Source organism: Anolis sagrei, chromosome X, assembly GCF_037176765.1.
Source record: "Anolis sagrei isolate rAnoSag1 chromosome X, rAnoSag1.mat, whole genome shotgun sequence".
Classification (NCBI taxonomy): Eukaryota; Metazoa; Chordata; class Lepidosauria; order Squamata; family Dactyloidae; genus Anolis; species Anolis sagrei.
This window is the reverse complement of record NC_090034.1, coordinates 30,173,748-30,195,323: the sequence shown is the minus strand read 5'-3', so window position 1 is coordinate 30,195,323 and position 21,576 is coordinate 30,173,748. Positions and strand designations below refer to the sequence as shown.

Here is a 21,576-nt window from a genome sequence, read left to right as displayed (position 1 = left end):
AGATGTCCTGCTCAGCAACTTCATTGAATTGTCCGTCTTCTCCCGACACCTTGAGGTGAGAGGAAGGGGTTCAAAATGTTCAGCTGAATCCAATCTCATAGTTTTCCCTGGGAGAATTGGTATGGTATCATTGAGCAACCCAAAATCTGGTCTAGAAATATTTCCTGGATCAGGAGGCAAGGGTGCAAGGGTTGCCAGCCACACCACTGGCATAAGTTTGTTCACTGATGATATCCTAATTGGTGCAAACAATAATTGAGAAGGCAGGGAAAGGCACAGAGGGCGCACACTGTTAACTGACTGTTATGGCTGAAAACATTATTCCACCCAGTAGATCTTTTAAATACTCCCTTTGTATCATGGTTCGTCAGATGTCTTTACATCGGCTATTGGTTATTTTTACAACACACCCCCTCCCTCTGTTCCCAGTTTGCAGCCTGGCTTTCTGTGGCATTTAGTGGTTCGCTGGTTTCATTATCTTTCTGAAGGGGCACAATCCTGTTGCTATTGCGAGGCCATTGCAGGGATGGCGACTCTTTTGGCACACTAGAGTTGGACCACTTGGTGTGGTGCGATAGGTAATGTGCATGTGCGCTTGTGTGTTTGGGTAGAGAGAAAAGTTATGAGCAATGGGATGTGACAGATCAAAATCGCCGCAGCGAGGAGCAGTATGTGGAGGGAAACGGCCTCGGTGGCAGGCTTTATGTAACTCCAGCGCTGCAAAGAAGCAGTCGGTTGAACAAAAGGCAAGAAGAAGTCATCACGGAGATGCTCAGGAGGCAACACCAAGCGTCAGCATTGTGGAACACATGTGTTAGGACCAGCTAAAGAGCATGGGAACTTTGGAGTTCTCCAGAGTTACAGTGGCTCTTCAATATCTGCTACCTTACTATGTCAGCCATTGGATGACTCTGTTTGGGCAATTTTAGGAATGTTGCAGGTTTTGTGCTCTTCTTTTATCAAATGCAGTAATATTGGAAATCACTTGTCAAGAAGTAATGGAATATTTCTTCCAAGTCCCCACCCCTATGTGCTCCTTGGAAATAAGAACATTTTCAAAAGTAAGCTCCAATTGACTTTCCCCAGCCTTGTGTTCCTCCGATTAGCACGCCCTGGCCTTTGTGATATAGCTCCTTTCTAATGCTTCCCAGCCTTTTTCATCATAGTACACTACAAACATTTCTCATCTTGGAGAAGAAATATCCACAGGAGGCAAACGGAGGAAGCATGGAGTGGGATTGCTCACCCGAAGGATTTGGAGGTGTACTATTTAGTGCCAGAGTGGGCACCGTTGAGCTTTTGTTCCCTGGCACGTATTCAAGGAGTGTGTTTGATGTGACAGCATAATTTTCATGTGCTGTAAATTGCCTCCATCCAAAGCCTGTGTTTTAGGGGCGTAGTATGCCTCAAGAGTTAGATATGGGCCAGAAGGAGGGCAGAGGCATTTTGAGCTTGGCAGGTTACATAAGCAGACAGTGTCAGGTCTCTGCCCTGTGGGTTTTCAGTCTAAACTGAAATGGAAAAGAAAGAAGGAAGGAAGGAAGGAAGGAAGGAAGGAAGGAAGGACAAGGAGACAGCAATGAATGGAAGCTGGCATTTGCAAGACATGAGACATGGGATGTAACATTCTCCTAGTAGACCACAGCGGTCTAGGCAAAGATAGTGGCAGTGTGCTGGAGATTTCCCATTACACCTCTGTGCAGGCCTTTGACCAATCGGTGGCCACTTGAGTCAAGGGGTGGCATTGCTTTTGGCATCAGCTGCCGTTTTATTATATTGGTTTATTTATTCTCCAACTGGGTCATTGTCCTTTTTCTGATATTGCACAAGGAGGTATTCCAAGTAATGTGTTTCTCCTTGTGAAATCTCAGGAAAAGTACAAGCCATCCCACTGTATCCACGGATCCCATCTCCACAAATTTAACCAGTGAGGCAGAACTGGATTGAAACCTTCACTTGGGTATCTTTGGATCAGCCACCTCTCAGGTCTGGCCAATCTGGGTTTCTCAGAAGAGGAGTTAATTGAAATCTTACAATATGCATGTGGAGGCTGTCCTACATTGGACCCATCATGACTCATTGGAAAAGATGGTCAGACGGAAAAGGAGAAGGACACAATGCAGGCACATGAGCTCCATCCGCAAAGCCTTGCATTTGCAGGAACTGAGCAGGGCAGTTGAAGGCCAGGTTTCTTGGAGTTCTGTCATGCAGGCGTCAAAGGCAATAGCAATCCCAAATCTGAATAATGGTATAAGGCCCCAGTGGAGCTTGACGTTGATGACAACACCAGCACTAATGGGGTCTGCTATGGGAGGGCATTCCACCCCCAGGTCCTGCTGAGAGCCAACCCTCAATTCCTAAATGAACGCAGAATTTGAGCATCTTTTCAGGGAGAAGGGCAACACTTTTTAGCCAGTTCTGGACATTATTCCCACTAAACAGAAATGAAGCAACATGCCAACTGTCTCCGAAGCCCGGTCCTGTCAATCAGTGGTGATTTCCGGAGCATTGAGCTTGGCATTTCCATGTTTGCGTTGGGCTGTCGCTGTGCCACGGCTCCAGTTGCCGGGGGAAGGTGGGAGGGGGGAGGCGAGGGAAGAAAGCCTGATCAAGCAGGGTTTTAATTGGGATGTCAGGCTCCGATAGCACAGTCGGAGCATCATTACAAGCGTGATGCCACACCGATAGGCCTGAAATCCTCGGCACGAAGCAAAAATGCCTTTATTGGGAGATGGACACGCGAGACAAGGGCTTATTAAATTGCTAATTGGGAGCCGCAGGGCAGCGCGGGGAAGGGAGCGGAGATCCTTGGCAGGCTGGCAGAGGAGGGCTGGGAGGAAATGCCAGGAAAGGGGCACAGGGGCAAGTTGCAGTATCTACCCCTTGCAACAGTGTGCAGCACATTTTTCAGCTTTTCCACACTTGAAATGTAGATATGCAGAAAAGTGTAAGGAAAGCGATTTTCAGACAGAGAGGCAGAGAGACAGGCAGAGTCGGGACTGGAAAACTGCTCTCCAAGGTGATCTGAATAGGTTTGGTTCAACTGGGAAGACTCCTTTAAAGTTTGGACTAGAATGTGGAGCAGACTCCGATGCTTCCAGTGCCATGGAGGTCCTTCCTTGATCACTTTGAAAAAAATAGACAGCCAGGGAGGTTGAAAGCAGAACCAATGCAGCCCTGGTGCCCAGGTGAATTTCGAACTAAAACCCAAAGCGGACTCACTGCTCCTCATTGATGTTGAAGTTGCTTATTTGGCCTCTGATGCCCCGTCGTTTTTAATGCGGTCTTTCTCCCAAATCGGATTAAGGATGGTTGGTGGAAAGGCCACTTGCTGCTCTGCCTCGGGTGGCAACATGCCTCAATCTGGCACTGCCCCAGCTTCCGACAGTTGAAGAATGACACAGCTGGCTTTGACAGGTTTTGCTTCTTTTCTCCCTCCACCCTGTTTCTTTCCCTGCCATTTGCTCCAGTCCGATTGTCTGCCTTTGGGGCCCGTCTGCAAGAAGGAGAGGCAAGCCAGTGGCCCCTTGGCATTGCATCAGCCAGCCTGCTTAATCTTTCAGGAAGCTGCATTACATTTTCTCTTCCAACACGGAGGACGTCTGTTGAGAAACTCAGAGTGCCGCAAGGCCTCTTGGTTGTTTTTTCCCCGCAGAGATTCCCCAAGCCTCCAAGCCACATTGTCCGTATATATATTGACATGCCTTCAAGTCCTCCTCCGATGTGTCAGCTTAGACAGGATGGCGCAAGTTCCTTTTTTTGAGACAGCTGTTCCCAGATGGCCCTGTCCGGAACAGAGCTCACCCTATCACTGCATGGCTACAGATGGCTTTGGCACATGACGGGACTCATTTGTCTTGGAAGTCACTTGCCCATCTCTCCCAAGGCAAAAGGGCCTCTGGGGGAGCCGAGCAATGTTACATTCACCAGCCGAGAGAACAGCCTGCGGTGGTTGTTATTTTTAGGGCCGGATCCATTCTGCTTTGGACAAGAAACAGTCCTGCATTGTAATACATTGGCAACTTGGTGGCTTCTGCTTCGGTGGAATAGTAAACCAGACTCAAGTCTGAATGGTAAATAAACTATCCAAGATGAATGGAGCCCACAACTCTCCATAGGTTCAAGAGCTTGCATGGCTCTTTTACAAATTGGGTTAGAATTTGGCCCGGATTCTCCCAGCAGTCCCTCCAAGTTGCTGGCGGGGATTGCAGCATTTATGGCACTGCATGGGATATGATGTTTTTGTCCATCGCAGCACCCAGTATGCCCCAATTGCCATGGCTAGGGGATGCTGGGAGTTGTGTGATGAAAAGAAGCCGCAGTCTTTGCATTTGGATTCTCTGCCCCAGCTTGTGTTGGCTAGGCACTGTGCCGAGAGTGGAGGCAAAGTGTTTTCAGACCAGGCCTCCGGGGAATCCAGGGAATTGGGCAAACACAAAGGAAACAGCATGTCCCTCGGATGGGATTTTTCATCACCTTGAAATGAGATACGCGGGGAAGGCTTGGCAGCGTTTCTCCAACGATCAAAGAGCAGCTTTCTTGGCACCAAATTGATCTGTGACGTTGCCTGGGGAGTTTGTGCTTGAGCAGAGTGAGGAAGGGAGGGCTCGTTTCTTAAGCCTGGCATTGGAGGGGACAGGTGGAAGAAGACAACGGAGGCGATGGCGGCGGGGGCATTTGAGGAGTCCACACTTTCTCAGCCACAATAGGATTGCCATGAATTGGAAATGACTTGAGGGCCTACCGCCAGAAAATGGACTTATATTGGTGAGGCAGAGAATCCAGCCTTTGAAACATGTCTGTATCAAGCAAAATGCGCACAGAGTGTTGGGACCAATGCATAACCTTGGAAGAGAGCATGGGATTTCTTGTGGTCTCCCATTCAAGGACTCACCAGGGCTGTCCCTGCTTCACATCCAAGATCAGATAGGACCTGGGGCTTTGAAGACACTTAGGCAAGAAAATAGGATAAACTGAATGAAGCCGCTCATCCAACGCCAGCTGGAGGTAGTACGGATTGGGCGTACCATGCATAAAGGTCTGGGTTGCTGTGAGTTTTCTGGCCATGTTCCAGAAGCATTATTTCCCGATGTTTCGCCCATATCTATAGAAGGTATCCTCAGAGGTTGTGAGGTCTGTTGGAAACTAGGCAAGTGGGGTGTATGTGTGTGTGCGTGTGTATACGTACATACATACATACATACACCTTTAGAATAATGTCCAGTGTGGGAGAAAGAACTCTTGTCTGTTGGAGGCAAGTGTGAATGTTGCCTTTGGCCAGCTTTAATAGCATTGAATGGCCTTGCAGCTTCAAAGCCTGCCTGCTTCCTAATAATAATAATAATAATAATAATAATAATAATAATAATAAATAGTGACAGCAAGGGCACTTCCCACACAGAAGAAAAGATGTTCTGTGCAGAAAATGACATTTCTGCACACACAATGATTTTTTTGTGCCGAATGAATTTGGAACTCTTGTTTGTTGGAGGCAAGTGGGAATGTTGCCATTGGCCAGCTTGATTAGTATTGAATAGCCTTGGATGTTCCAATGTGCCTTCGAATAATGGTTTAGCTACTGATTAGTCTGCCTAGCCCTAATCTTTTGGTTGGATCTCCAGCATTTTATTTCTAGCCTCGGCCCTACAGTTTGCATTGCCAAAAGTCCTTGTCCTGCCCTATTAGTCCCAAATCTGCAGATACTCACTTTTCTCAACTACTGGTTGTTCGATGTTTAGTTTATGTTTTATGATGTCTTACATTTTATTGGTTTTACTGTTTTTATACATTTTACTGTTATATGTTTTTAATTGTGTTACTTGTAACCTTTGTTTATATTGGGCTTGGTCCCCATGTAAGCCGCCCCGAGTCCCTTCGGGGAGATGGAGATGGGATACAAGAATAAAGTTATTATTATTAAGTTATTATTGCAGCTTCAAAGCCTGGCTGCTTCCTGCCAGGGGGATTACTTTGTTGGGAGGGGTTAGCTGGCCCTGAATGTTTCCTGTCTGGAATTCCCCTGTTTATTGAGTGTTGCTCTTTATTTACTGTCCTGCTTTTAGAGTTTTTTTTAATACTGGTAGACAAATTTTGTTCATTTTCATGGTTTTCTCTTTTCTGTTGAAATTGTTCACATGCTTCTGGATTTCAATAGTTTATCTGTATCATCTGACATGGTGGTTGCGAGAGTGGTCCAGCATTTCTGTGCTCTCCAATAATAAGCTGTGTCCAGGTTGTTTCATCAAGGGCTCTGCTATGGCTGACTTCTCTGGTTGATTTCATCTACAGTACCTCTTGTTTTCCTTGACGAACCAACCTGGACACAGCATATTGTCAGGAGCCCCTGGTGGTGCAGTGGGTTAAACTCTTGTGCCGGCAGGACTGAAGACTGACATGTCACAGGTTCGAATCCAGGGACAGTGCAGATGAGCTCCCTCAGTCAGCTCTGGCTCCCCATGTGGGGACATGAGAGAAGCCTCCCACAAAGACGGTAAAACATCAAAAATCTGGGCATCCTCTGGGCAACAGCCTTGCAGACAGCCAATTCTCTCACACCTGAAGCAACTTGCCATCTCTCAAGTCACTCCTGACATACAAAACAGCATATTATTGGAGAACACAGAAATGCTGGACCACCTTAACAACCACCATGTCAGACTACACAGAGAAGCCATTGAAATTCACAGGCATATGAACAATTTCAACAGAAAGGAGGAAACCATGAAAATGAACAAAATCTGGCTACCAGTATTAAAAAATTCCAAAATTAGGACAGTAAATAAAGAGTTGCATTCAGAAAACAGGGGAATTCAGGAAGACAGGAAGCAATCAGGGCCAGCTAACACCTCCCAAGCAATTATTCCCCCAGGCAGGAAGCAGCCAGGCTTTGAAGCTGCAAGGCTATTTAATGCTAATTAAGGTGGCCAATGGTAACATTCACATTTGCCTCCAACATACAAGAGTTCTTTCTCCCACCCTGGACATTATTCCACAGGTATATAAACCCCACTTGCCTAGTTTCCAACAGACCTCACCACCTCTGAGGAGGCCTACTGTAGATGTGGACAAAACATCAGGAGAGAATGCTTCTGGAACATGGCCAGACAGCCCAGAAAACTCACAGTAACCCAGTGATTCCAGCCATGAAAGACTTTGACAACACATTGCATAAAAATCATTTGGTACATCGCTAATAGAAAAGTCTACTACATAGGGGCCTTCATAGTCCGGTTTTGCTCAGTCTCCCTTTTTTGACTTGGGTCCAGAGACCTTTTTCCTATTCCAGGGTCCATGGCCAGGTTGGTTCACCTTTTGCTGACTCGGTGCCCGAGTGACGGCCAAGGGACCCTAGTATTCATAGCCTAGCTCAGGTCTGAGTAACCGCAGCTTCCTTGATCAAATCAACCCATCTGCTGTGTGGTTTTCCTTTCGTCTCACTATTGCCAGCAACCTTGGCCACCTTCCGTCACTTGAGCAAATGGGGAGCAACACTGCAGGAATGCCGTGAAAGCCTGGGCACCTGGGCACTGACCACTTCAGATGTGCAGTGGACACTTCCCAATGCCCTTTGGTTACTCATGTAGCTGCTTGGTAAAGTTGAGAAACTTCTCCGTTTTGGTGCCATTGATGACGGCTCAAAGATTTATTACAATCAACAGATCAGATCAAACAAGTAGAATCGAAGAAAGAATATTAATAACAAGATTATATAAAAATAAATATTATGAGATACAAGTAAAAAATCCCTTGTGTTTGTGATGTTGTATTTTGCTGACAAGTGAGCGCTGTGGCACAAAAGCTGGCCACTTTAACTGTTACCATTGAATTCCAATCTGCCAGTAAATAGTGTCTATAAAACTCACCTGTTCTTCCAGGAATGCTTTGTGGAATTGGGTGGATAAAAGTATGTCAGAAGCCGCTGTAGAAGGAACAATATAACAATACATGTCTTGTTGTCTCAACTGAGCCAACACAAGGACATAGCGTGCATCATAAGGAACATTGTTATACCTCACCTCTAATAAGGCTTAAGGTAAAACATTCAATTGTACTAGGGTGAATGCTTTCTTGTTATTTTGGAGGGGTTCAAATGTTAAAATGACTTGCTAACATATAAGACTGACCTCTGTCTCTGAATTCAGGATATACAGTAGCAGCTACTTATATGGTACTGCAACTCACTGGTATAGTTCCTTTTTTGCTTTCATATATCCCATATATTGATGATGGCGTGCCAAGCAAAATGCCCACTACAAATTTCCAAACGACTCTTCTTCCTCATAAGAGTTTGAAGATCCTTGGAGGAGGGATGTCCTCTCCTCTCTCCTCTGCCCTGTGGCTGATCGTCCTTATTATTATTATTATTATTATTATTATTATTATTATTATTATTTGGTACATAACAAGATTAGTACACAGGAAACAAGATCATTATGCTGGGTTTTGTATTTGATCACACATTGAACACTTTCCAAGTGTCTAGGACTGTGTGATGTATTGGTGAATAATGCATGCAGATCTGAGTAGGGTGGCCTTTTGCAGCAGACAGATGGCAATTTTGTCAGCGCCGATTGTGTTTAAGTGCAGGCCAAGGTCTTTAGGCACTGCACCCAGTGTGCCGATCACCACTGGGAGCACTTTTACTGGCTTGTGCCAGAGTCTTTGCAGTTCTATCTTTATATCCTCATATTGTGTCAGCTTTTTTAGTGGTTGTTATTATTAATATTAATATTGACAATAAATAATTATTAATGAATAATAATTTATTGCTGTTATATTATTATTGTTATTGTTATTATTATTATTATGTTTTTAGGTCTTTTCAGGTAGTGCTGAGGGCTGGCCATGACTGACACAGTGGTTGGCAACAGCACCAATCAGTGGGTATACCAAAACGACCGGCAGATGGCCCTTCGAGGCGGGTAAGAAGGATTCGGTCCTTTGGGGTTGCCTCCTATGGGTGAAGGATGGGAGGCAGACAATTGCCACGTTTATTCAAAGATGCCAGGGTGGTGTACGATGAAATAGACCTTGACATTGTGCTGTCTGGTTTTGTAATGTTTATTGTTCTGTTTATACATTCATGTACCTATTGTATTCTGTGTGTTATCGCACTCTTGAGTGCTGTGTGAGCTGCCACAAGTCCCTTTGGGGAGATGGTGATGGGATACAAATAATTGTGGCGCAGCTGGCTGAGTGTCAGCTGCATTAAGATCACTCTGACCAAAAGGTCATGAGTTCGAAGCCAGCTCAGGTTTTAACATACAACATATACAGACATACACAGAGGCTATTCAACTTTTTCTGGCCGCCAGGGGAGCTGTTGCTTTCATCGTCCATCTGTGACACTGATGAAGTACTTCCGCATTCCCCGCATGCTTTTTGCTGGAGTGGGTTTCCAACCAATCGTGTAGCCTGTTGTCGACCTTTGCAACCCGAAAGACAGTTGCATCTGTCAAGTAGGAAAATTAGGTACCACCTTAAAGTGTGGGGAGGCTAAATTAACTAATTTATGAGGCCATAAAAAGACTCCAGCAAAGCACTCCAGCAAAAAGCATGCGGGGAATGCGGAAGTACTTCATCAGTGTCACAGATGGACGATGAAAGCAACAGCTCCCCTGGTGGCCAGAAAAAGTTGAATAGCCTCTGTGTATGTCTGTATATGTTGTATGTTAAAATTGGCATTGAATGTTTGCCATATATGTGTACACTGTAATCCGCCCTGAGTCCCCTGTGGGGTGAGAAGGGCGGAATATAAATGCTGTAAATAATAAATAATAATATTTATTATTATTATTATTATTATTATTATTATTATTATTATTATGCTGCACGACCCACAAACTCACAGAGCCTTCTTCCCCCGAACTCCACCAATGTCTGACTCTGGCTTGCCATCCATCCTGGGCAGCGATGGGATCCCAGCTCCAAAAGAGAAAGAAGTCATCTCAGCTCACCAAGCCCTGGACTGTCTTCAGTGTGGGTTTCAGCACCATGGAGAGCGGCTTCAAACCCACCACAAATATAGCGTTAGAGCTTGGCAAAGTGGCTCTTCCCCTTTTTTCCCCTCCCTTCTGCGCCCTGACTTTTTTGCATTGACTCTGACTTTCTTCTCCTCCCCCCCCCCCTTCTTTTTTCATGTGGCTCCAAAGTGGAAAAGAACCGTAAGTCCTCTTTCGACCTGTGGCCTGTTCCTTTTGACTGTTTTGGATTTGCCTATTTCAACGTGTGTGCGTGATTGAGAGCTTGGAAATATTCAAGCAGTGTTTCCAAGAGGCAGCACTTTGGAGAGGATTTTTGAGGCTTATTGCAACTATGCTCTCTAAATGTGCAGGAGCTTAGCACAATGGGCTTGGGGACCTCCATCCAAACAGACTGAGTCATGAGTGGCCCTCTTATGCACTTCATGCTTCTCGAGTGCTCTGAGGCACCTGGAGGTGCATTGTGGCTGATGGCTCTTCAAAAGTCACCACTGGCCTTGGCATGGCTTGATGTGCTTGAGATGAGCTCTTCCAATCTCCTTGTCATCAGTTGTCGGAGTGTCTTTGTTATGACGGGAGATGTTCCGTGGCATATTTTATGGCTGCGACGGAGAGGGCCTTCTAAACCGACAAAGCCAAACAAAGATGGTTTTATTGATTGGGAGAAAGCAAATACCGGACGGCATGCATCGGGCCCACAAAGCCCGACTGGTGATAGGGATAGTTTCGGTAACCCAAGCTGGGAAGAAGCTGTGGGGAGATGGATGGCAGGCCTGATTGGACATGAAAGATAATTGGTCTATTGAACAGCAGCCAACGGGTTTGGCTTTCAATTTCCAATCAATATGTGCAATTGAGCACCCACCTCTTTTCCCCCATTGCTAGGCTTTTCTCTCTGATACTTCCAGCGTTGGCTCCCATCAGCCTCGGGTCAGGGATGCTAGGAGTTAGAGTCTGAAATATGGAGAGCTGTTCATGTACGGGGCATGTTCCCCATGGCAAATGGCCCTTTGGGGAAAATGCGTGGCATTTTTTACATGAGCGACAGAGCATTATCCCTGTGATTGTTTGCAAAATATAGACTGCCATGGTGAGACAGACCCAGAGACAGGTTTGTTTGACAGGCAGAAAATGCATTCGCTGATTACCCGGGAGGAGAAAGGGATGGTGATAAAGCGATAAGTCGGGCGCAAGAACAGTCTTTTTGCACTTGGCCTTTTGGTTCCTTTTTGGCTCGCTGCCCTCGAAGGAGGAAAAGGCAAATGAATTCTTCCTTCCATTCTAGCCTTGTGGAGAGAGAGGCGTTGCTGCACAAAAAGAGGGCAAATGGCTGGGTTGAGTTGATCAGGCCTGGGTTGAGTCTTTCATCACAGGGAGGCCTATCATCCATAGCATTGACACAAGTCCGAATGGACTTGACAGCAAAAGAGCAACAACGATCAGGGAATGCACGTCCCATGTCGATTCCAAATCCCAGGCTTGTGTGGAGTGCACGCTTCGTTTGCACCCATAGCTCAGGCGCTGTGTGTTGCCTGCCTCCTTCTCCTGGGCCTGCAGAAGGGGGAGACAGCTGGTGTCACACCAACAACACCATCCAGGAAGAGACAGTGGCGAATTCCACTTGGCCTGCAGTCAGAATGTTAGCGGCGGAGACTCGGGAAGCAACCCACAGCCGCGGCATCCCCAGAAAGCACAACCAAAGCCAGGGAATCTTTCAGGGTTGTTGTTAGACGGACACACCTCTAAGTCCCAAAGCAGATGATCTCACCCTCATTTATGTGTATGCATGGTGCGCTTGTCCAAGAATGAGTTTTTTTGCCGGGGGGGGGGGGGGGGAGGATGATATCCCAGCCCTCCCATCAATGAGCTCAGTCTCAAAAGGGTTACTTTCCTGAGCTCCGAGGTTTGAATGTAAGAGAAAGGATCTTGGAAAAGCTCCTTGCTTGGGGTGAGAGGACTCTTTCCCAAGCTCTGGTGCCCACCAATGTTCCTTCTAGTGTGCCTGGCTTGGAGGCATGTTCCCAAATGCTTTTTATATTACTTCCAGGTCCTCCAGCGGTTGGTCAGCCCACAGCAACCAGCCAGAGCATGGCCGGAAGAATGAAGATCTGACGGACGAGGAGAAGGAGATCATCAATCGGGTCATCGCTCGGGCGGAGAAGATGGAGGAGATGGAGCAGGAGCGCATCGGGTAAGGAGGTTGCATTGGCATGGAACATGAACCAAAAGAGGCCTATAGGGTGGGGCATCAGGGTCAAAGACACCCATGAGGGCAGAATTAAGCACAGTAGGTGCTGGACCTATTTGGAGGGTACAATCAGGTGCATTAAAGATCAGGTGAAAAGGCATGCTGGGTTCCTTGCCCAAATGTTGTGGGGTCTGCCAACACTACCAATGGGTGGGGTTGTGTTGGGGAGGAGGGTGGAGACCTCAGAATCCAATGATAGCTGGCATTTTGGCATTATGTTATGTGGGTATATGCATTCCTTATGGCATCCCATGATATCGTTGCTGCCAATGCATGGAAAGGCCATCGCCCATCATTCCGCATTGCGTACTGAGCATCCATGTGGATTGCATCACTTCCCTTGGGAGCATATGGTGCATTGCCCATCCATGTCTGCCGTGCATTTGGTGGTGCAGCACTGCAATTCCGAAACATGGGGATGTGGCGCAGCAGAGAGAGTGCAAAGTTTTGTCAGATCTCTGGGGTGTCCTATCTCCCCCTGCACTACACTTGTATCTCCCTTCTGCTTCCCCATGGCCCCATGACTGGTAGGGATTGGTGGTGGTGGTGGTGGTGGGGATACCGCCCGCCTGAAAAATCATAGCCAAAAGTGGCACAGGGCCATGCATTTCTGCAACGAACCATGTGAGATTTTGTGTGGTGTGCTGAAATGCTTTGCTCCTCCTTGCTTTCCCCGGCAAGTTGGAAGGGAGGAAGCGGTGAGCTTGACTTATTTCTTCCCCAGCAGCTACTGCACTGCACCATTTCTCACTAGGAGAAGGCGAGGAGCGGGAATGCTGGTAGCTCAGTAGTGGGCTCTTTTGTGGGTGTGTTGCCAATTTTTTATTAGCATGATTAGGATTAGTTTGCTGTTTTCCCTCTTCTGCAATTTCACGCCAAACCGACAGCTCTGTCATTGGCTGGAAAAATCCCCTTCCTTCCTTCCTTCCTTCCTTCCTTCCTTCCTTCCTTCCTTCCTTCCTTCCTTCCTTCCTTCCTTCCTTCCTTGTGCATGAATGAACTTGCTCATGTTCAGGTTTCCAACAAAAGGCCTTTTTCCGAACCTTTCTCTAATCTCTCTGAATGCCCTGTCCTGACTTACATTCTTCATTTTGGTTGTTGTAGTCCAAAGAAGGATGTGTACTAATTTTCTAGAGAGCTCCAGTACCGATTTCTCAAAGCAGGTGCACACATGGATACGTTTGGTGTCTTGCGTTGGGTTTCCGAGGAGTACACATATTGCAATCACCGTTGCGTATTTCCTTATTGCAGTGGGTTTTCCTTTGCATTGTTTGCTCCCTAATCTGTGCAACAGAAGCGATCCCTTCGGCATCAGAAGACGCATCAGAGGCCTGTTACCTGCAGGCCCGTTGGCATGTATTGCTTCCCATGTTGTGGCCCTCGCTGTGGAAGGAGACTGGACAGAAATGAGCAAAGGCTGGGAAGCCATTGCTGCCACAAACCCCGCTCTGCTAGGGGGCGGGTGCCTCACGCCTCTTTTAATAACGAGTGCTGGTTTAATGGTTTTGTCAGATTTGGGTCACGGCACGCCAGGAGAATCAGAAATTTCCTGCAGGAGAGATCTTCTGAAAAATCACTCCAGCGAGCTCCTCTCCTCCCTTTTGCCCAATCCCTCTGTTTCGATTCCCTGGGAAGAGCATAAATAATACATGATTTTTTATTGCATGGGCTATTTTTATATCCTTGGAATTTTTGTTGTTGAAAAAAAAAAAAGAAAAAACACAGCATCTTTCCGACTGAATGGCCTCGAGCCTTTCCTGCTTTGCAGAGACAGCTGCTCCAAACCACTCTCTGTGGAATTTCCGCCCATGGCTTTTCGCCTCCTGATGGTATGGACAGAAATGTACTCTGCACATGCTTGGCAGGGCTCTGTTCTGTAACATGCTAGCTGGCAATGACCCTTTCTCTAAGGAGTAGTCTACTGAAATTAGGGTTCCCAGGTTTTGGGCCTGTTCTGCCATCTGGAACCTACATCTCTGGTTTTCAAAGCAAGGCGATCCCATAGGTAACCTCCACTTAAACCATGTAAGAGTTTAAAGGTAACCCTCAACACTTGTGGCCTTCCTTGGAAAATCATTGATGGCCAGTAGAGTGGTTTTAGTACAGACATGATCACCTTTAGATGTATCAGTAACCAATAGGGTCGTGCGCAGATTTCCTCCATTTATTTTGGTACCTTCGGTACTTTGGTAGCCCGTAATGATAAGGGCCCTCCCTATACAATCCCCCCTCCCCCGACATGAAAGTCAGTGAGGGCCGATCTCGGCTCCTCCTCCCCTATTCGGCCCCACAGTAGAATCTTTTCTATTTTCCTTTATTTCCTTTATTCTTTTTGTTTAGTGGGACTGAATGGGAGTTGGGGACCTGAGGGATGGTAGGGGTGTGGTGTGTGTGTGCATGTTTGGGGGCTTGGAGACGGAGAGTCACCCCTTAACCTTCTTTTTCTCCTTGCCTTCCTCACCTTCAGAAAATACTTCTAAAAGATAATTATTATTAATGATAGTAATCCCAGCAAACAAAAAGAGAAGCCTACCTCTCCTCTAGAGTAGAAAGTAGAAACAGTTTTGAGGAAGCAAAACTGGCAAGCAGAAAGGAGATTGCAGGCACTGAAAACAGGGGATTTTTAAGGTAGTCTCCTGCAGGCAAGTGCTTCTCCTCTACAGTAGAAACAGGTAAGAAGCCTCCTTAAAGTGTACACCTGCCTGCAGCCAGGCGCCTCTCCTCTAGAGTAGAAAAAACCCCCTGCTAAAATGCCTACAATGACAGGAAGAGGAGCCTGGGAGCCCCCCCCCCCCACCACCACCATAATGGGCCGATAGAAAATGGATCTTTCAGCATCCCCAGAATGAAAACAAATATCTGCCCTCCTGTATTTCGCAGGCTCCCAAAAAACAGATTGGGGCCCTCACTGAAAGCCGGGACACAAAACAGCTCGCAGTTTACCCAGATTTCACAAGCCTAGTAACCAACCTGACTGCCATCTTTTCTACTAACTAAAGTTTCCAAACTTGATGCAGAAGTAGCCCAATGTATGAGGTGTTGCAGACATCCAACCTTGAGGTTACCATCTTTAGATCTTCTGACTTTAGAAGGGACAAGACTGATAATAGGCAGTCTTGGTCATGGCTTTAATCTGCCATTTGAAGAAACAGATTCAAGAGCATCCCCAGTCTGCAAACCCAATCTTTTCGGAGATTTCTAACCTCATCCAGGATCCCTAAACTCAGGTTAGGACCCTTAATAGTAAAAACCCCCATCTTGTCTGGATTCCAACCCACAACCTCCTCTGGACTCTCATTCAGATGCGACACACTCTTCTTGGCTCATTCAATCTTCAAAGATCAGAGAAGAATATTTGGATGTCATCAGTGTAGTGAATAATCCCTGTCCCATGCTTCTGGATGCTTCTGGCAGTTTCATGATGGTGTTGGGAACAAAATAAGACGAAGTCCTAGTGAATCTAGGAGAATTTCTGGAGAGCTTCTGGAAGCTCTGCCAGCCCTGTTCTGATGCCCCACCTCCATTGTGTGCCTTCTTCCTTAGGCGTCTCATGAACCGCTTGGAGGACATGCGCCGGAACGTGTCAGGTGATGGGGTGAACCGCTGCATCTTGTGCGGGGAGCAGCTTGGGCGGCTGGGCTCGGCCTGTGTGGTCTGTGAGGACTGTAAAAAGGTGAGAAGACCTCTCTTACACCCACACCTCCCTTATTGCCTCCACAGGGGATGCTGGGCATTGTAGTCCTAGTAACACTTTCCAAATCTTTAGTGCCTACTTTTGATTGAGGAAACCAATGGAAAGAACAAGAATGGGTCCTTGGGTGCTTTTTAGGATCACAGACTTTACTTTAGGATGGGGTGGGCAATGTGGGGAAGTGTCTAATGGCCAGTTTTCTGTGCGGGGAATCAAAGGATCACTTCTTATTTGAAAAAGTGCCCTGTCCAGGTTGAAAATGGTGTGAAGACCATTAAAGACCCTTCCAAACACATCATTTTCTCTCCATCTAGGAAGTTTTAGAGTGTTTTACTTATTTTTGTTGCACTAGAGCCCTGAAACACCCTTTCACCACAAGCCACACTCTGTCCAGGTAAACCAGTAAGTAGAAGTTTAAAGAAGACTGTGTACACACACACACACACACACATGCAAATTCAAAAGAGAAAATCAAAGTTCAAATGTTCTTTCCAAGATAGCCAAGTGTCCAAAATCCTTTCACATTCAGTCTCCAGAGTCAATTTGCAAATATATCCATAGACAAGATAGCATGAATCTAACACAGGCAACCATGCCACACATGAACCATAAGCAACAACAAACTTAGAAACTTAAATACATGAACGCAGGACCAAAAATGGAGAGCTGTTCACCTGAATCCAGTGTTGCTCTCACAAAGGATTGTACCAGCAGAAACCACTTTAAAAGGCCTAAATCCCTCCCAAGACACCATTCCTCACACACCTGCTTCTCCTCTCCTTATCGATCTAAGCCTCTGGCAAAGCGAGTCTGTCTTTGTTGCATGACCTATCTCCACAATTCCAAACACCTTAACCTAGACAAACATTTGTCCCCCACATTTCTCTCAGCCTGCACTTCTGGCAGGTTCTCATGAGAACTGATATCTCTTTCTCCAGTCTCATGGAAACTGCCTGGAGATTCCAAAAAAACTCTCCAGGCCACTTCTATCCTCCTCTGAGCCCTTCAATCTTTCCCAGAATCCTTTTCCTCATCTTCTGAGCACTCAGAATCTGTCCAGGCTACAACTGTGTTAATGATAATTTTAACGTCCTTCAAGGAATGACTTTGTAAACTATTAGGGTTAATTGTGATGGTCTATTTTCTATTGTATGTTTCTATGCTGTTGTAAATCACCTTGAGTCTGTTGAAGAAACGTGATATAGAAATTTCCCAAATCAATCAATCAAAATGTCCAATACGCCCTCCTTGAAGCTTAGGGTAACATGCATTGACCAGTTTGAGTATGTCTTTTTCCCCCAGCTGACAAACTGTGAGGTAGTGCAGAGAGAAAGGGAGAGGGGCAGTCCCCTATCTTGTACTGTAGGCCAATGGGCCCCCTGATTAGTAGGCATTGCCCATCTCCAATTGAAATGTGAGTTTTACTCTTCTGAGCCTCATCCTTCTTCTGCGCCTCATCCTTCTTCTGCCTGCAGCCTCTCACTCAGACAGGCAGGTGGTCCTCCGACCTCTCCGTCTTGCGCCATGCTAAGGCTTTGACACAGTGATGAGATGTTTAATTAAGTTGGAGGCAATTCCCCTCCAGAGTCCATCTTGCAGTGCCCAGGTCAGACAGCACACCTGGCATTCCCAAACTGACAGTCCCATCTGCTTCCAAGCGGCATTGGACACTGTCTCTGAAAAACAGTGGGTCGCTTCTGAGTAATTCTTGCCGCCTTTCTTCCTCTGCTGCAGAACGTCTGCACCAAATGCGGCGTCCAGACGACCAACAACCGCCCCCATTCCATCTGGCTGTGCAAGATTTGCAGCGAACAGAGAGAGGTCAGTCTGGAAGGGGTTCATTTGAGATAAATAGGGTTTACGAAAGCAAATCCCTCAGCCCCTTAGGTATGGGTCTCCTTCAAGCCCCTTTGTTGTTCTATGTACTAGGAGCCTCCAAGGTCAGTGTTTCTCCAGACTTTGAATACTGCTAAAACATGTTTAGCTAGACAGAGGATGAGGAAGAAAAAGTGGTGCTAAGTGGAGCCTTGTGAAAAAGACCTTTGTCACCACTGGTTTTATCAACTGAGCTATGCCCTTGTATCCTATATGTGTGTCCTATTCTCTCTTTTATGCTGGCTGGGGGATTCTGGAAGGTGTGGTCCCCCAAAGCTTGGCATGGAATAATGAATCAGCATCTGCCAGGATGCAAAGTGAGGAATCACTCAGCCCTCCCAATGTTGCTAGACTGCAACCCCCAGAGGTCCCCTCACAAGCACAGCCTATAGGAAGTAGATCAGCATCCTGCAATCATTTCCAGGTATGGAAACGTTCTGGAGCGTGGTTCTTCAAAGGGCTGCCCAAGCAGATGTTGCCTCAGCCGATGCCTATCACCAAGGAAAAAGGGCAACCAGAGCCTGGTGACCAGGCACCTCCCACTCAGGACTCAAAGCCGTATTCTCGGGTGCAGAGACATGGTAGGATTTTGTTTGTTTGGGGGTGGGTTGATGGTAACATTCAATGATTAATTCTGTATTTAATTGCATAATAGTCACACTCCCCTCTTTTCATAAAAAACACGGGGTTCGACTATTACATGAAGATTTTTTTGTTTTTTGTTTTTAATAAATAAAATGCCTTGCCTCTGAAAGGGGAGGAGGAGGAGGAGGAGGATGATTCAGCCTCAGACAAACAGCCCTGTTTCTGTTTTGTAGTGAAAGAAGGAAGGAAGAGGGAACCAACCCCAAATGGGGATGCGACTATGTGAGGAAAACAAAAATATTACATTTTTGTAGGTTTTTAAAATTATTTTGTGGTGGTGACTATTATGCAATGAAATAAGGCATATCTAACTTCTCAGTAGACCTGGGAAAAGCCTTGCCCGCGGTGGCCCTTTGGGATCTGCCCAATCTTTGCCAACTCTAAAAAAGCCCATCTTTTTTGTTTCCAAGGCCAAGCTGAAGCGCCTCCCCCCATGGAACAGGAATCCTATGGTAAGCCTGGGTTTTTCTTAGGCAACTACTCTGCTTCAAGAAAAAACGAATGGTCCAGATAGAGAGGGAGCGAGCTCAGAAAAGTGACCTTTGGGAAACTATGGTTGATGTTCAGCGGGCCGTGACATCGTCCCCCAAAGTCGCTTTTCCCGAACTCTGATGTCTTGTCAACCGTCTGTGGATTGTTGTATCCCATACCCAAAACAGTGGCAGTGTTTACCTCATCCGCGCACATGGCCCACCATTTAATAACATGTGGTGCAACTGCTCTTATTTGCCTTAGAGATTAAAACAAGACTTGAAAAGCAATCTGAGTGAGTTCCATGGGAAACATTTTTGTCTCACTATTGACCCCATTCTATCAGGGGAAGAACTGTTACCCTACGTATTCTGAACTGCGTGTAAATCCTAGCTTATTTTGTGTTGGCATGTGAGCTTTAGAGAATCAGAGACATTGGAGCACTAACAACAACAACAACAACAACAACAACCATTTATTTTCTGCCTCTTATGGCTTTGGGTTCTCTGTAGTGTTTGCACATTGCTGAACATTGGACATTGTTTGCTGTTTTGAGTCCCATTCTTGGGAGAAAAGTGGGAGAAAAGTAAATAAATAAATAAATAATAGGGAAAGATTTAAGTTGTGCAAAATCTTCTTGTTCCAATAAGCAGAAATCTTGATGAAATGTGCACTCTTTTGCTCTGATTCAGAGCCTGGAAAATCCTATTTTTTCCCAATGGTTTGAACAGCACCCAAAATGGAGATTATTTGCAAAGTAGAAGGTGCAAAATTCATCTGGTTAGCTTTCACGTCCCACTGGCTTCTTTAGTAGACCAAAATAGGCCATCGCTAGGGAGTCGGACATTAACACATAAAGCTTTGCATAGCATTACCTTGAACAGGTTTGTGTTTGCCATGTCATGGCAAAAGTAACTTTGCCTTGGCCGGGGTTTTTCTTATGGTTTCTTTTGCGGTACATCCAGAAAGCGAGCCAACAGAGGCTTCCAGCCGGGGAAACTACCCGCCAGTGAGCCGCAAACCTTCTGAGACCCGGATGGCAGCAAGTGGCAGTGAATACACTGGCGAAGGGACTGGAAGCCGGGATTACGTTGCTGAGAATGAAATCCACCAAAGCCCTGGAGGTGAGCAGTTGCAAGAGAAAGAACAACCAGACCCTTTCTTGTCCTAAAACTTTGCTCGTATGTCTCATCCAAGGCACATGAAGGTGCAATTCAAGAGAAATGAAAGAACAAATCATCTCTGTAATATGCTGCATACTTGCAAAGCATTTTCTAGTCTGACATGATATGAAATATCGAAATAATATCCGTTCTTCAGGTGCTTCTGTCAAAGGTGGGTGGGCATGTGTTTCGCAGTTGCTCATACAGGAAATTGAAAGCAAACCCAAATGGCTTCCGGTCCCCTTGGCCACTTGCTGCTTGCCATTTTGTGACAGAATATGCATTTCTGCTGTGGCTAAATATAGCTGACCCACTTGTGCTTTCAGCTGGCTTGTTGTTATTTTATTTTTTTACTAAGGGTTTTTTTTGTTTCTCTGCTCCTGAGATTCTTGAGGAATACATCCAATGACTCTGGGATCTTTTCCACCCTGAGTTGACTGCTGTTACAGCTCTAAAACACATTTGGATTCAATGCCTCCTTCCCTTTGGGATGCTTGGGCTGTCCTGCCCTGAAAAAGTGACTTTCCCTTCCTGAATTGCCTCCCCTTGTTCTCTCTTTTAGGTACCAAGCGAGCTGGTTCTACTCCTGGGACTGCGGCGAGGCCATTTTCTCCGGCTTCTGCTCCAAATGCCTCTGCTCCACAGGCCGACCAAGGTACGTTGGGTCCTCTTCCAGTGCGAACCATGATGGATTTAGGAAACATTGCTTTTGGAGACTACTGCATTGTTTTTAGGATGGGTCTGTGTCCCGGTGTGTTTGTGTGCCGTACCCTCTGATTGTCTGAATTGGGCAGGGTTACTCCTCTGTATTCCTACTACCTCAAATGTCCTGGTTTCTCTCTGCTCCTTCCACGTTCTGCCTTCTTCAATTGCTGCAAACTCAGCAGAGGGGAGAGGAGGGGAATTAATCCTCTCCTTTCTAGTCAGTCCAAGCAAAAACAAACTTCAGCAGCCTCTCCTAGCTTGTCAGTTCTGCCTTATGAATAATGTTTGCCTCTAACTTTGCTTGGCCTCATGTATCCTGTTTTTCATCCTGGACATGCTGAAGGATATGCAATGGCTTGATGGGTTATTTTCTTGGCTTGACAGCTCCTTCCACAGCAGGCAGACAAGGTCCGGGCCCCGCTGGCCGCTTTCCAGAAAGGCAAGGTGAGATGCCAGTCCAGTTTTCCCACAAAGGGGGTGGCAGGGTTGACGTTGGTACCTTCAGGCTTCCTGCATCTCTCGACCCCAGCCGCCTCCTCTGGAGCTCAAGCTGGACTGAGGAGGAATCTTTGGGCGAGAGCGTTTCTTGGAATAGTACATACACATTGGCTTCTAGAGTCGCCAGAGCTAAACCTTGGCACGGAACCAAGACAAGGGAGCAAAGTACAGGAAAATGCCACTTTGGGGCTGCAAAATTCTCCCTCTCCCTTTGGACTACCTTCCCAAATGAGAAAAAAAAACACGCTTGTCCAACTCAAAGCGCAGCTTGGAGAGCTTTCCTGGTCAGAATACAACTTC

The 21,576-nt window shown here is 46.4% G+C and overlaps 1 protein-coding gene across 3 annotated transcripts in view; it reads left to right on the top strand.

The window, feature by feature from the left end:
* The window catches only part of RPH3A (rabphilin 3A), a 50,858-nt gene that overhangs the window by 6,406 nt on the left and 22,876 nt on the right, over positions 1 to 21,576 (top strand). Inside the window, exons 2-11 of one of the 3 annotated variants that reach the window (XM_060786094.2) lie at positions 8,816 to 8,921; positions 10,152 to 10,163; positions 12,028 to 12,171; positions 15,772 to 15,901; positions 17,654 to 17,740; positions 18,219 to 18,375; positions 18,850 to 18,891; positions 19,876 to 20,034; positions 20,636 to 20,728; positions 21,163 to 21,222. In XM_060786094.2, the coding sequence (XP_060642077.2) occupies positions 8,845 to 8,921; positions 10,152 to 10,163; positions 12,028 to 12,171; positions 15,772 to 15,901; positions 17,654 to 17,740; positions 18,219 to 18,375; positions 18,850 to 18,891; positions 19,876 to 20,034; positions 20,636 to 20,728; positions 21,163 to 21,222 (961 nt within the window). In that variant the 5' untranslated portion in view covers positions 8,816 to 8,844. The remainder of the gene's footprint in view (positions 1 to 8,815; positions 8,922 to 10,151; positions 10,164 to 12,027; positions 12,172 to 15,771; positions 15,902 to 17,653; positions 17,741 to 18,218; positions 18,376 to 18,849; positions 18,892 to 19,875; positions 20,035 to 20,635; positions 20,729 to 21,162; positions 21,223 to 21,576) is intronic. The other 2 variants (XM_060786095.2, XM_060786097.2) reach the window with 2 other exon arrangements.